Source organism: Lampris incognitus, chromosome 17 (assembly GCF_029633865.1).
Source record: "Lampris incognitus isolate fLamInc1 chromosome 17, fLamInc1.hap2, whole genome shotgun sequence".
In the NCBI taxonomy this organism is placed as follows: domain Eukaryota; kingdom Metazoa; phylum Chordata; class Actinopteri; order Lampriformes; family Lampridae; genus Lampris; species Lampris incognitus.
The window spans coordinates 21781678-21796729 of NC_079227.1; the positions used below are offsets into that span (position 1 = coordinate 21781678).

Here is a 15052-nt window from a genome sequence, read left to right on the forward strand (position 1 = left end):
GTCCAAAATTTTTTTTTTAAACCTAATCGTCTATATCATTATTACTCACCCCATGTGCCACTGAGAGCCACCCGTATTGTGCTCGTTATCTTTCCAACCATAACACAAAGATTCAACTGGTGCCGTGTTGGATTGGAAAGATGACTTGCATGGACACGGTTCTCTGTTGGCACGATTGGATATCACAGCTCTGTGTAATAAGTCATATGATTATGCATCCATTTTCCTGCGGATGTATGACCAAACAAGCACAATTTGACTTTTCCCCCATGCACGGGTTAAAAAAAGAGAAAATAATGATGAGTGAAATGAAAAAAAAATCTAGTTTTATTGCAGCTTTGAACACTGAATGCTATGGTACCAGTCTGAGTCTACACGGTCCACTCAGATACATGCAGCCTCCATACTGACTGAAGAGGGCAGTATTCGCCTACCTTCTATCAAACACCGTTGCCACAATGGGTGGATTTCCACAGTCCGATGTGACGGAAGATATTTGAATGACATTCAGAGAACTACAACGTATGCTCGACTTCACCCACTGTGTAACGTAAACCATTTCACAATAACACGTTTCTTTTCTTCACAGGAACTCGATATATGTTGGAACATAGCAAAAGAAAATAGTACCACCATTGCCCCTGCCGCTGTAAAGAAGGCACCTATTTTAAGGGAGGCAAAGGAAAACAGCACCATCTCGTATTTCAGATCACTGTCAATAAGCCACTCTCAAAAGGCACAGGGCTAGAGGCAAGACCCACTCAGGAGGACATAATACATCAAATTGAGTTAATCTGGACAAGAAAAACGTTCCTGAGATGAGGTCATTTGGTTTCTCTGCAGGAGTACACAGGACCCCTTGTATTTGCAAGATCTGAGTGAGGGGAAAACAGGAAAAAAAACTTGGTTGGTCAAAGTGAAAGGCAAACAGTTGAATCTACTAAAAACATACATGTCCAGCCTAATAGAAATCGTACATCCCTTGGTAAACCTAAAATCAACTGTGATATAAAGATGTTTGAAAAGAAACAGCACCATGATCTCTTTCAATGACCCACATTTAGAAAATAAAGACAACACGTGTATTTTCGCCTAGTCTCATTGCATATTGTGCTAATCGGCCCTCTCGGCCTCAGAGGCCTTTGTTGAAGTAGACATGTTGTACACCGTCTCCATAACGAGACACGATAGAGTCTCGCAGTTCTGGCTCCAGCTTAGAAACTGCCATCGAGCTATGGAACAAACAGCCAGAGGGAGAAGTGGGGAGAGAGAGCGGGAGAGCAGGGGAAGGGGGTATAGACATGCACAGAGAGAAGAGAGAAAGGGGAGAGAAAACGGTCAGAACTTTCTTTTCCACCGAGTGACAAAAGGATGACTTAGTAAACCAGATTTGGTTTTATATACCCATGCAACCATAACATACAATAGACCACAGTGACCTATGATAAAATCACCATGGAAGTTACAACATGATAATAAGCCTAGATCTATTTACCATTTCTGAGGGAACAGGGAGCAAGCAGCAGGCACCATGAAAACCAAACTGAAAGACAGAGATATCTTACTTTAGTTCAGTCATTGTCATCCAATGAAATTACCACCATCCTAAAACCTACCCAATTGTCCTACTTACAACACTCCCACCAGCATCACTTGGATTGGTCCATGAAGAAATGTGATCCTCTATGGAAAGAGAGGAAAAAAAACCCCATGCTGACAGTCACCTATTTAGGCTAATGACTGTATGACAAAAAGGTTGCAATATAGGTCAAGGTCTTACCCGCATGAACTTATATCTTTCCAGTCTCTGCATGATGATTGGGAGGATGACTGGTAAAAGAAAGAATAGGAAGGAGATAGATGTAGTTGTTTTTTGTCTTTGCAGTGCCACTGTAATAACTTCTTGTCAGCCGTAAAAACCGCAAATGTGGTCTCTCAAATACACAAAGGACACATTATACACTCATTTGATGTGCATGAATTTTTTTATATAATTTTTTTTGCATACTCATGCCTGGTGCTGCCATGGTAATACGAGAGATGACCACTTGAGAGATGCCCTTCGCTGCTGCTTTCTAAGAAAGGATATACAGTGGATTATCACATGAGAGAAAGAGTTGCGAGAAGAGGAGGAAAGTGTTTTATATACTCTACTTATATCAGACTACTTTGCAAAAAAGGGTTGCAAAATATTCAAAAGCACCACATCCTAGATTTGTACCTTGGAATGACCGAGTTTGTTGCCGTTCTCATCAGTTACAGCGATGCCATTTAGAACTTCCCTGGAAAACGAGGGAGAAGAAATCGGGTGATAAAGAGAGGATGGAATGAGAGGGTAAGTAGTCTGTTACCCCTGCTGTTTTTTCTGAATAGCATAAAGTGTCTTTATGCATGCTCAATAATCCAGGTAAGGAAATCATAGAAAACTGAATCAATTCACCTGGACACGTTTATTGAGAGAAATGTTTCATCACTCATCTAAGTGACCCCTTCAGTCTCAACTGACTGCAGGTATCCCCACCCTTATAAACAACCACATCAAGTTAACAAGGGAGGATGTGAAAAATGATAGGTTAGCCTTCTTAGTCTGTGAAATTGCAATTGGTGATGAGGGACATGTGATTGTTGATGTTTACCGTAAACTAGGAGTCAACAGGACGCTGTACCACCGAGCTGATAACATCCCCCCTGACACAGCGGCCGGGAAAGGGGAGAAATCCCACATTAAACAGGCCCTGATTAAGTGATGTTATCCTAACTGGGCATTAGGGTCAAAGCCAGGAAGACGCCCAAACAGTGCACCAGCCGACTGAACAAAGGAGAAGGACGACAGCTGTCCAAGCGTAAACCAGTAGTGATTCTGTATGTGGCGGGAGTGTCGGAAAAGCTGAGACGCATATTTTCCAAACACCGCGTCTCAGTTTCTTTCAAACCCCAAAACACGCTGCACCAGACATTGGTCCACCCCAAGGGTCGGGTCCCCCGCCCCAAACAGAGCAATATAGTGTACACTGTTAAGTGCCGAGAGGATTGTCGTGAATCGTACATCGGGAAAACCAAACAGACGCTGCCCAAGAGAATGGCACAACACAGGAGACCTAACGCATCAGGTCAGGACTCTGCGGTCTACACCCATCTACAGGCCAGTGGCCGCTCTTTCAAGGATGAGGATGTGCAAATCCTTGACGGGTAGTCAAAGAGGCGAACCCTGAACCGAAGGGGGCGGGGGCTAAGAGTACGTCTGTCACCATCTTACAATGCTGTGATTGCAACCACTACCAAATCCTCTGTGAATCGTGCACATTATCATTTTCCCTCTAATTAATGGTCATGGCAATTTGCATATGAAACCGATTGTTGTTTTCAGTTGTTATGCCACTGTATTGTTTATAAGGGTGGGGATACCTGCAGTCAGTATAGACTGGAGAGGTTGCTTGGATGAGTGATGAAACATTTCTCTCAATAAACGTTGCGTCCAGATGAACTGATTCAACTTTCTGTAAATGCATAAAGGAAATTTAGGTTGAACTTGTCTTCAACCAAAAACAATCAAAAAAGGGATTCAAGGGTGACTTGTAAAGTACTCCAGTGAAAACACACACACACACACACACACACACACACACACACACACACACACACACACACACACACACACACACACAGTGTTACTGCACCACGGAAACCTCATGACAGAAAAGACAAACAAGTCTCAAACAAATCAATGCCTCAGTCTAAAAAAAGTCTGTGACAAGCCTTGCCGGGTCAGAACTACATTCTGTCTGTAATATTTTGTGGGGTAATAGCGCCGTTTTGCAGCCGAGCTTTGAAAAATCTACCACGGAGCAAGCAACCATTTGCCCCACATCCAACTTTTCAAAATGGTCGCTGTGACGATGACATATTGGACATCAACAATTCGGCACGCCTCAGCAAAAGGTGAGTTCAGCACAAATTCCTTCCTTGACAGTTATTTTTCCATCCTATCTTACGGAGCGCGGTCCTGATTGTGGCACAGCGGGGACTCACTGTTGTCTCATCATAGGAATGTTAACACAGTTGGCTGCTGCCACCGCAGCAAATGGAACCCAGCGGGCCACCAAGGGAGGAGCTTTCTGTAAGGAGATGTACGGACAGCAAAGCAGGACAGTGTCAGATAGTGACGCAGGAATAAAAAGAAAAGAAAACACCTGCTAATTTGTTTTTCTTTTGTTCTCCCTCCAAACATCCTAATCATCCAGAAAGTCCTATTGTTTGAATCGGCTCTGTCGAACAGAAAATAGTATTACCGAGACTACTTGATTACTTCTTATCAAAGTTATTGTTTTTCTGTGACGTCTTTGCTTCATTTGACCGCATATGGTAAAAAGCAGAGAGAAAGGGGAACGGGGTTGAGAGTTAGACACTAAGTTGGAGTACCATGAACACATAATTCGAGTTCACTCTGCAGAGGACCAACCCTGTTTTCATTACTTGAGAAAAATATTATCACTATAATTATTATTATTACTTGTAACACTATGACTACTACTAACAACAACAACAACATAAAATTGTGATCCACAGTGATTGCCCAAAAGACAATTTTGATGATAAAATCTTTTAACTTTATGCTCATGTCCTGAGAAAACAAGGCAGCATGTACCCATCACTCAACGCCCACCATGCTGCTTGTTGATACACTTGGGGCATTTATTGGTTAGAGTATTGCCTCTGAGACTGATGAGAGTAAATACTGGCGAGAACTTTGTCTGCTCCTGACCAAGATGTCAGATCAGTCACCTAACTAGCCTCATACAAACCCAGCAAACTGCCAATGGCGTGCATTTGTATGTGCTTCTGCATACGCATGTTTTATCGACCGGTACCTGTTCTTTTTTCTTTTTTTTTTTTGATTTTATCTCCCTTTTTCTCCCCAATTGTATCCAGCCAATTACCCCACTCTTCCAAGCCGTCCCGGTCGCTGCTCCACCCCCTCTGCCGATCCAGGGAGAGCCGCAGACCACCACATGCCTCCTCCGATACACGTGGAGTTGCCAGCTGCTTCTTTTCACCTGACAGTGAGGAGTTTTGCCAGGGGGACGTTGCGCGTGGGAGGGTCACGTCATCCCCCCCCCCCCCCCCGAACAGGCGCCCTGACCGATGAGAGGAGGTGCTAGTGCAGCGACCAGGACACACACCCACATCCAGCTTCCCGCCCGCAGACACAGCCAATTGAGTCAGTAGGGATGCCCGACTAAGCCGGAGGTAACACAGGGATTTGATCCGGCGATTGATCGGTTGGTACCTTTGTGTATAAGTTAAGTCCCACTGCAGTTGCTAGAGCTGTGCTTGTTGCCGTTACGTAGGCTACTCCAATCTGCCTGGGAGAGAAAATGTTATTACCCTTTAGAATAACAATTTATTTAAGATACTGATTTCTTATAACAAATGATAAATATTGAGGCAAACAAAGAATCCCACTTGGTAGTGATGGGGGAAGCAGCATTGCGGTTGGTGTAGTTGACAAGAGCATTAAAGGACTGGTTCACCCACTGCCAGAAGACTACAGCAGGAACTGTCCTACAGCAAGAGACAGAGGGACAAATAGAAGGACAGACAGAGAGATATGCTTCTTCCATTGAGCTTTGGACTTCTGTGGCAGAAGTAATCCCTTTAAGATAACTATCTGTGCAGTACTACCTGTAGAACTGCAACATGCAGCCCGTGATGGCCATGCCTCCAGGGACCTGGAAGGACATGCGTCCAATGAGGTTCATACGGTCTCCTGTGTCAGGATGGAAGGCTGAGTCATACAGCTTCTTAGCATAGTGGAGCTGTTCCTCTGTAGTGCCTGGGGGAACAGAACCTGCCCTGAAGCAGAGAAACACACTGAAGACACTCGTCTCACACAAGGAAAACATTGGTGTTATTGTGTTATCCTCACCATCCTGCAAAAACAAAAAACAACACTCCTGCACAAACATACTTTTCAGCTTTGCTGCTGTAAGTGAAAGTGACAACTGACAAAAATGTGTCGTGACCCTGGGCCCGAGCAGGTGAAGATGTGCTGCAAAATGTTGAAATAGCATGGAGGTCAACTGGAAGCCATTTTCTCTCAGTTGTGACTTTTGCAAGACACAATTCTTCCGCAGGAAAGTAATGATATGTACCTCAAATACCCACATATATGTATTGAAAGAGATTACACATTGACATGGACTGAAGCCTGAGTGATTATGGAAGTGCCATTATTCTTACTGCATTTATTTTTGCATCACTTCGTCAGGGTGTTACCTGCAGCTCTCTACAAGTTCTTTAGCTTCATCCAGACGTGAGTCAGGCAACAGAGCTGTCCTAGAGTCAGTAATGTTGAAAAAGTGTTTCAATCTCCCCATAAATGTAGACTGATCCCATTGTGGGGTGTCAATATCAAATGAGCTTAAAACCATGGTAGTTCCTAAAGCTTTACAAGGCCAAAAGTGGTTTGAACTCGTGTTAAAAAGTTTAGAGTCTGTAGATGGTTCTTCTGATGGTCTGGCCACTCAGCAGCTGTGGTCAAAATCTAGAAAAAAAGCAAAAGCAATGTTAATGCTTTGCTAATAATATAAAGTACATGAATATATTGTAAAAAGATATATAGATGACCAAGGAAAAATTGTTCATTTAAACTAATAACTTCTAGTAGCTATGAAAGACCATACAACGAGTGGCTTAAGAATAACAATGGTAAACTTGGATGCTAAATTTTTTGCGCTGCATCTCATCCATCCATCCATCCATTATCCAAGCCGCTTATCCGAATTTGGGTCGCGGGATGCTGGAGCCTATCCCAGCAGTCATTGGGCTGCAGTCGGGAAGACACCCTGGACAGGCCGCCAGGCCATCGCAGGGCTGACACACACAAACACACACACACACACATTCACACCTAGAGACAATTTAGTATGGCCGATACACCTGACCTACATGTCTTTCTTTTGACTGTTGGAGGAAACCAGAGCACCCAGAGGAGACCCACGCAGACATGGGGAGAACATGCAAACTCCACACAGAGGATGACCTGGGATGACCCCCAAGGTTGGACTAACCCGGGGTTTGAACCCAGGACTTCAATTCTGTTTTTGTGTATATGATTCTAAATGAGGCACGGTGGCGCAGTGGTTAGTGCGGTTGCCTCACAGCACTGCCATCTCCCTTTATCTTAAATCTAATGGTCCTTCTAGTTTACCCTCTTTTCCAGCATAAACTATGTTTGAACTGATTAAATATTAACTGATTTTTAGCTCAGTGGGTCAGAGAGTCCTAACCTCCATAGCATTTCACCTCTGCTTTTCCAGACACACAACTACTCGAAACTAGCAAACACACACATGCGTGCATGCTCGTGTGCGCACACACACACACACACACGGGGGGGGGGCAGCATTCGTTTACAAATTATTTACCATCCTTTTATCAATTAGTAAATAGTTAAATAGATTCAAAGCTTGGGGTTTATGACCACGGTATTTTGCTTTCTGTTGCTCAACCCCACAAAGAACAGCTGGCTAGGACTGGAACCAGCTGACTAAAGCTCGATCTATCCACACATTGTTCAGGCTTTCGCCTTTCCTATTCCTATTTCTCATCAACAATTATTATTCAGGCATCGATCAGGTAACAGTAAATCTCCCAAGATCTGCAATGTGTTTCACACTGACAGCTGAAATAAAGGGATTTGATTAGTAGAAGTCTCAGCACAGGCCTGCCTAGAACTGAGCTGGATGCTGCTGAAGGTGTTTGTTCAATAGGCTAGGTCAAGGTCTGCTGCACACTGTGGGGGATTCTGGACACGATGGGCTCTATTCATCAATCGTTCATACGTACAAATTTGTTCTTACCTACCCATGGAATGTTTTTAGCTCTCGAGATTGTCTGACAGTCAGAGGCAAAGCCTGATGGTTAGTTGTAATTCCTTCCCCCTAACATTTAGTCTACCTCTTGCAACAAGCAATCGCCCAGGCTTGCAAAGACACCAGCGTTAGCCTATTGGTGTCTAAATTCTGGGGTTACCCAGGTTCTCCACTGGTCTCTGAGACAAACTTCAGGGCTAAAAAAAATTCCATGGGTGTGTAAGAACAAATTTGTACGTAGGAACAGCTGATGAATGAGGCCAAATGTGCTGCAGACCTTGATCTAGCCTATTGAACAAATACTTCAGCAGCACATTGTGGGGGATTCTGGACACAAGCCATCAGTACTGTGGAATACTTGCAGTACTGTGGCACACTTGCAATATTATATAAATGGCCCATTTATTAGCGACAGGATGTGTCAATAAATGAAATGACTGGATGACAACGGGATATAAGAGTGGAGGGAATATGAAGATAAGCATGTGGGAAAGGGAGGAAAGGCAAAACTATTAGAGGATAAGAGCGATATGTTGAAACACGTATGGCATTTTACCTCCATAGGTCTCAAGGCTCGATAAACTGGATCAGCCAGCTGCAGAGCCGCCAGCTGCAGCCACCAGTGCATGTTTATCATTTAAATTCATAAAGATAGTTAAAAACTGACGAAATAAACGGTCTTCCAATCTGCACAGTCACGTGTATTGCACGGTTGCATGTAACAACAACGTATGCGGAAAGCACTTCGTGCAGTTCTCGCATGGAAGACTGCAAACGTGGTCCACAAGCCGTTCTCTGTTAAATCAGGATGGGCTGAATCGATTGAGCCTAAACATCGATGTTCATGGTTTAACAGCTGGACGTGCAGTCGACTCAGTCCAAGCAGAGAGTGATGCAACTTATGAATGGCGTTACTCGTAGTGGCCGCAGTGTTCGAGAAGAGGCAACGAAGACATGAAGTAGCCAAGAGCTCGACAAATATGCTGCAACAAAAAAAGTACGTACATACCTTCTTTCTTTCGGAGATTTCTCGACTTTGACACGGAATGACCTGTCACATTTGATCCTCGCCTGTAGTAAAGAGAGGTGCACGTAGCACGCTGTCCGCCAATCAGAGTCTGGGGCAGTTCCTCTCGCGCAAATCTTCCAGCATGCTTTTTTCTTTTCTTCTTTTTTAAACAAATATATTGAGATAAAGATTTAAAAAACATTTGAACGGTAAAACAGACAATAACCCTAAATACGGATGAAACGAATTACTTTGAACGGAGCGGTAAGTTATTTCTTCGTGAATTATTTCTCGAATGTTTTTATTGCAATTTTGTTCAACGCAAAAAAATACTAAATGAAAATAATGCGGAATAATCGTAAATATAACCACATGGTAGAAACGATTTTATTGTTCAAGTAACCATACCTCGTAGCTTTTTGTTGCGTACCCCTCTTCCCTTCCAAAACAAGTTGTTCAAAGTAACACAGTATTACACGGGAGTTTCAATTTGAACAGATTAACCGCTGTACCAAAGAAAAAACGACTTCACGAGAAAACGACTACACACATAAGGGTACAATAAATAAATAACAAAATGCGGTTTTTAGTACCATACGACGTGTGGATGAATACGTCCTTACGTCATTTTTTTAGGACGTGCGGATGAATACGTCCTTACGTCATTCCCCCTAGTAACCCTCGTTAGCGTCTTGGGGAGATAAGGCAACAAGATGGTAAGTCTAATTTATTGCAATAATTAGTTGTTACAGTATACATATAAAGTTCCAGTGTGTCATGTTTCACAGCCACTGTTGATTGTCCTTTTGGTTTTAGTGATTTCGCCTTGTTTGTAAGAAAAAAAATAAACAAAGACTTTATCGCAAAAGCGGGCTACAGCGGTCTTGTTGCTTCGTTCAGTTATCACGGGAGATTAGCTTAGCACTTTAGCTACGTTAGCAAGCTATGTATAGCATCGATTTGCCCACTAGCCCTTCACTGAAGCAGCTGGAAAGCAAGGCCTTCTACTCTCAATGGCTTGATATGATTCGCTGGTTTATCAAAGGAGTTGTCATTCCCCACTTGCTGGTGGCTGTACATCTCCCCCAAGAGTAGGGAGGGAGGTGAAATTTCATTTGCACGGCCTTTAACAGAGAGCCAGTTGGATGTAAGGGATGTCATCTTGCAGTAGCTAATTGCGGCGCGCTGTTCAGTTACAACGTTGCCACTGTTTGCCGCGCTAGTATCATCACACGGGTGTTTCGGCTGTGCTCGCTGAAGTGTCCCCGCTGGTTGTCTTTCTGCAGGGATTGCTGTCGATCCTGCGCAAGCTGAAGAGCACACCAGACCAGGAGGTTCGGATCCTTTTACTCGGTCTGGATAACGGTGGGAAGACGACATTGCTTAAACAGCTAGCATCTGAGGACATCAGTCATATCACCCCTACACAGGTATTGAGGAGGGGGGGGGGGGGGACTTAATCGACTTTCTAACCCTCCGGTTGTCTTTATAACGTATGGTTTTGAACCATGCATTACAATACTATACATTTATAATGCATGGCATTTAAGGCAACCTATCTCAGAACACTTTGGTAATTCTTGCCATTGTTTGTACTAAGCATCAAACTAGCAATTTATTGACTAATGACAGGCTTCTCGCACCAACTTGATGTTTTGTGAATATATACATTAAATTAAGACTTTTCTGTTCCTTCTTCACTTGACTCAACCCAGGGATTCAACATAAAAAGTGTCCAGTCTCAGGGTTTTAAACTGAATGTGTGGGATATTGGAGGTCAGAGGAAAATCAGACCCTACTGGAGAAACTACTTTGAGAATACTGATGTACTGGTGAGTAGAGCTTGATTAAACAAGGCTCCTACAGGCTGTTCTGCTGACCCACTTAAAAGGCCACTTTGTACTATAATGATGGGGATAATATCTTCATGCCATCGGTAGTTATCACCTATATGCATTGACAATCATTGGCAATTGCTGACTAGGAAACCTGCTATTCTGTTTCAGATTTATGTCATTGACAGTGCTGACAGAAAGAGATTTGAGGAAACAGGACAGGTATATACAAATTTGTCATTATTTGGTTATGTGCTATAAATGTATGAGTGTACTACACATAATCTGTTTTTATTCTTAAAGAAAATTGGGGTCTTGTTCATCTGCTTCATGATTTGTGCATGTTTGTCTATGCATGTAAGTTTAATCAGAGGGAGTAAATGAGAGTGTTTGTGTATGGGTTGCAGGAGCTGGCTGAGTTGTTGGATGAGGAGAAGTTGAGTGGTGTTCCTGTGCTGATCTTTGCCAATAAGCAAGACCTTCTGACAGCCGCCCCAGCCTCTGAGATTGCTGAGGGTCTCAACTTACACACTATCCGTGACCGTGTGTGGCAGATCCAGTCCTGCTCTGCCCTCACTGGTGAGGGGATTCAGGTAAGACCTCAAACCTAGTCGCATCATCTTTCCAAATATGTTTTTCCCTTAATAGAAATGTTGCTCAATGCTGTCAGATCACAAGTAACAACAGAGGGAATTGTCAAGTAGTGGATTTCATGTTTCTTTTGAAGGTTATTTTTTCTCTCTCTAATTTTCACTGCTTCTCATCATCGGCTACTTTTCCACTATCCTTACAGGAAGGCATGAATTGGGTCTGCAAGAGTGTCAACGCAAAGAAAAAATAGCTTCTCTTCTAGTCTTCTACTAAGGAGGAGTGACAGCAACACACACACACATACACACACACACACACATATTCTTCTTACCTAAGTGAGATGGGATACATTTGTGATTGTACACACAGTACTTACCCAATATGGATTTGAAGAGAGTTTTTATCCTCCTGCATTTCTCATATCACTAATGTTTACTAATCTCTACACATCCCCATCTTTGCTTCGGAAAGGGGAAAAGGAGTCTGCCCTTTAAGAGACACCAGGCATGGAGAACATGCCCTCCTCTTGCTGGTTTGGTTGAGCAACTTCCAAGCATCTCATGTTTTTGATGAGATATTGATTCCAAAGGCTGTGACTTGATTCTAAAATATTTCTGGATGCATCTCAATATCAATTTTTGATATAGTTTTTTTTCCATCTTTGAACTGCTAACTGGTTTGATGAATATATGGCCTGATTCATAAATAATGTAATCTAATAATGACATAAGATTCTATTGCTATGGAGGTTCATGTGTCACATGTGAGTAACCAGCTGTCAACTGTCCTAAGTGATTTTTTTTTACCTGAGCCTAAATCTTGTTACAGAGTGAGCATCACTGTATTGGTGAAGTAATGGCCAAAGATGCAGTGTTGCGTCTTGGGTCGGTAGCATGGCCACAGATCTTCAGCCATGAAAATTGCAATAGACTTTTTAATTCATTTTGCCCATCCAAAAGGAGTGGATATTTTGAGAATTGATCAAGTAGGAAAGCAACAGGTTATTTTTCCAGCTGAAACTGCAGATGAAACCATGTATTGTGATATCACCTGTTCATATCGTTTCCAAAATACTTGAGCTTTGGATCACACCGTTTGCTTTGTATTTGCTGTGGCTGTTATGAAGCTTTCTGTTCCCTTTAATCTCATGGAAACCAGAATGTGTCCACACGTTCGCTTTGAGAGGAGAGGAAGCTGACCAAATTTTTGACTGACCTGTGTAACCATGCCTGTGAAAGGAGCTTGGAAGGGTACAGACATAAACACCACGCACATTTCTCCCTGTTTATCCCTCCATGTTATACCATCCAAGTGGTCTAAATACACATTAACTAGGCCTGTATAAGACAAAGTTGCTAATTATTTGCCAAAAACAACATAATTTGTAATAAGATGTCATACTTAATAGTACATCGTACTCCATGGTGGAATTTAAAATTTGGATGTTTGAGATAAAGCGCTGTATAAATGTAATCCATTATTATTATTGTCGTTTGTAAATTGGTGCAGAATCGGTAATGGCGCATGATGCATCTTAATGAAGTTTTGCATCCAACCCTGCCTTACTGGCCCAATCCCAGCCATAACAGCTCTGCAGCAGACCAGTGGAACCTCAGACATTCCAATAACTGTTGTCCTTCGATGCAACAGCAACTTGCTTTGTTAGATATTGTACACATCGTCCTGGAAAACCAGCTCTTTTCACTGTTCATTCCCCTCCCGTTTCTATCTCTCCACTTCTCTCATTCTTACAGGTTGTTGTGTTTTGTTATTTTTATTTTTTATCATGACAGCTATACATGCTTTTTGATGCTACAGCTCTGTTTGCAGTGAGGTCTATTTTTGTAAGTGTTAATTTATGATGAAGTAGAATGCTTACAAACCCATGTCATTTCTAGGACATGGGATGAATATTGTCTGCAGAGCTTAATCCCCCCCCCCCCCTGTAAACAGATGATACATGTTAATATGTATAAAGAAAGAACATTGAAAATTAAATGGTTAGGAGACACTACATTATATGATGGTTGCTTGTAAATATTATGGCCCTGCATTCATATGTTAAGTAATGCACATGTTATAGAGTATCTGTTACCCGACTGTACCCTGTAGTCTATAATGTTTGCATGTCTAATATGTGCTGGCAGATTTTTAACAGAGGTCTTATGTTACACTGCATTTCTTTGTGCGTCTTTCGGTGACCAAGGGAATTCATTCTTAGGCATTTCCTTTTGATATTCTTGAATGTATTCAGTGCAAGGATTGAAGGTACACGAATAAAAAGGTTGTGAGGAACAAGAGGAAGATCTTTTCATTTTGGAAACCAATCAGAATTTCTTCAATTACCTGCGATAAGAGTTCTTTACTCGGCTAAGGCAGACAGACAGAGAGAGAGAGAGAGAGAGAGAGAGAGAGAGGCCTTTTCCTAACCAGGCTCTCTAATGGTAAATTGCAGGAATTAGGACTTAACACAAACCCACTTACGCAGTCAGCCGTGGCAGATGGAGTCAGCTGGTGGTGACGGCGAAAAAGCCGGTCTGGCCTTTGAGGGAAATGGCAAACCAGGGCAGAGTAAGGGAGTGGTTAGAAATATAGGCCCCATGCCTGCATAATATCCTCAGCTGCACCGCGGCCCTGAGAGTACTGTATGCATTCTGTTATGGTTGTTCACATACTTAAACAACCGCGTGAGAGAGATTGTGTGTTTATATTTGTCAAGGGAAGTACTTACCGATGTCCCCTACAGGGTTATTTACCAAGCTACATGCTGGTCAGTGGTAATTTCTCAGAGGGTATTATAGAGGTAGTACGCGTTTTAAGTACATTTGCTTGATCTTAATACAGTCTATTTTTGTGTTGATTTTGTGGGTCTTATCTGTGTGTGTGTGTGTGTGTGTGTGTGTGTGTGTGTGTCTCTGTGTGTCTCTGTGTGTCTCTGTGTGTCTCTGTGTGTGCGTGTCTTTTCTGTCCTTAGGTCAAGGTGATTGATTCCACTGGCCTCTGAGAATCTCAGATGGCCTCTTTCCTGACAAAGACTCTCATTGACGAACCTTGTTCCCTTGTTCTCCTTTCAGACCAGAAGAGGGGAGAAGTATTGTTTCTCACGTGTGACGCTTGAGCTCCCCCGTTACAATGATTTCTGACAAAGCAATAGTTATGGAAAATGTGAAACGCCCTGAGAGTGAATCACATTTAGAAACACAAAGGCGTTTTATGGATTGCTGCTTTGAGGGTAATGAAAAAAGAAATTTTACTGGCAATGTGAATTAAAAAAAAAAAATCAAAGCATTGACTCCCAGGCAAGAGTCTATTCAGTGTTTTATCTACAGGCGTCTGATGAAACCTCAGAAGGAGAGAACACAAAGTTCTGTGGTTGTTTTATCAGTTGAATAAAAGCCCCCACCCCACATACACACACACAGTGTGTGTGGGTAGTTTGAAGGGGCCAGACTAAGTCTGTGTGTGTGTGTGTGTGTGCATGCGTGCATGTGTGTGTGTGTGTGTGTGTAAAGAGAGCGAGATGTATATTATTGATATGTAGGCAATGAGGTTTCTGCCTCTCCATTCTCATGGATCAGACAGCTGTTGGGCAGCTGTGTTTCCAAGTGTGAGAAAGTGTGTGCCGGGGAGGGAGATAGAAAACTATTCCTGTAAATTATGCTGCACCTCAAACAGCACAGTTCACTTGGCTTCCTCTCTCCCTCCCTCTCTCTCCCTCTCTCTCTCTCTCTCTCTCTCCCTCT

At 42.8% G+C, this 15052-nt stretch overlaps 2 protein-coding genes across 4 annotated transcripts; one reads left to right on the plus strand and one right to left on the minus strand.

Annotated features, from left to right (window-relative positions):
* Positions 1-320: 320 nt before the first annotated feature.
* sfxn2 (sideroflexin 2) lies at positions 321-9467 on the minus strand. 2 transcript variants are annotated; one of them, XM_056296843.1, is made up of 13 exons: positions 9292-9467; positions 8884-9040; positions 6277-6544; positions 5683-5853; positions 5464-5562; positions 5288-5363; positions 4030-4115; positions 2222-2282; positions 2009-2075; positions 1781-1830; positions 1634-1683; positions 1496-1543; positions 321-1232 (listed from the first exon to the last, which is right to left on the minus strand). In XM_056296843.1, the coding sequence occupies exons 3-13, from the start codon at positions 6429-6431 to the stop codon at positions 1133-1135; spliced, it is 963 nt and encodes a 320-aa protein (XP_056152818.1). In that variant the 5' UTR covers positions 6432-6544; positions 8884-9040; positions 9292-9467; the 3' UTR covers positions 321-1132. The 2 variants fall into 2 exon arrangements, with proteins under 2 accessions (XP_056152818.1, XP_056152817.1); XM_056296842.1 differs by having other exon boundaries at positions 8884-9043.
* Positions 8999-13598, plus strand: arl3b (ADP ribosylation factor like GTPase 3b). Of its 2 annotated transcripts, none has more exons than XM_056296844.1 (6): positions 8999-9147; positions 10170-10313; positions 10599-10715; positions 10890-10940; positions 11126-11311; positions 11512-13598. In XM_056296844.1, the coding sequence occupies exons 1-6, from the start codon at positions 9121-9123 to the stop codon at positions 11557-11559; spliced, it is 573 nt and encodes a 190-aa protein (XP_056152819.1). In that variant the 5' UTR covers positions 8999-9120; the 3' UTR covers positions 11560-13598. The 2 variants fall into 2 exon arrangements, with proteins under 2 accessions (XP_056152819.1, XP_056152820.1); XM_056296845.1 differs by lacking the exon at positions 8999-9147 and adding an exon at positions 9573-9599.
* Positions 13599-15052: the final 1454 nt, after the last annotated feature.

What these genes read in the sequence shown, in the direction of transcription:
- arl3b (XM_056296844.1), top strand. Translation starts at nt 9,121, where the DNA reads ATGAAACGAATTACTTTGAACGGAGCG. An exon ending in GAATTACTTTGAACGGAGCG is followed by an intron (nt 9,148 to 10,169) that starts GTAAGTTATTTC and finishes GTCTTTCTGCAG; the next exon opens with GGATTGCTGTCGATCCTGCG. An exon ending in GATTTGAGGAAACAGGACAG is followed by an intron (nt 10,941 to 11,125) that starts GTATATACAAAT and finishes TATGGGTTGCAG; the next exon opens with GAGCTGGCTGAGTTGTTGGA.
- sfxn2 (XM_056296843.1), bottom strand. Translation starts at nt 6,431, where the DNA reads ATGGTTTTAAGCTCATTTGATATTGACACCCCACAATGGGATCAGTCT. An exon ending in GCTTCCCCCATCACTACCAA is followed by an intron (nt 5,364 to 5,463) that starts GTGGGATTCTTT and finishes TTTCTCTCCCAG; the next exon opens with GCAGATTGGAGTAGCCTACG. An exon ending in GACTTAACTTATACACAAAG is followed by an intron (nt 4,116 to 5,287) that starts GTACCAACCGAT and finishes ATCTCCTTACAG; the next exon opens with AAAGCTCCTCCCTTGGTGGC.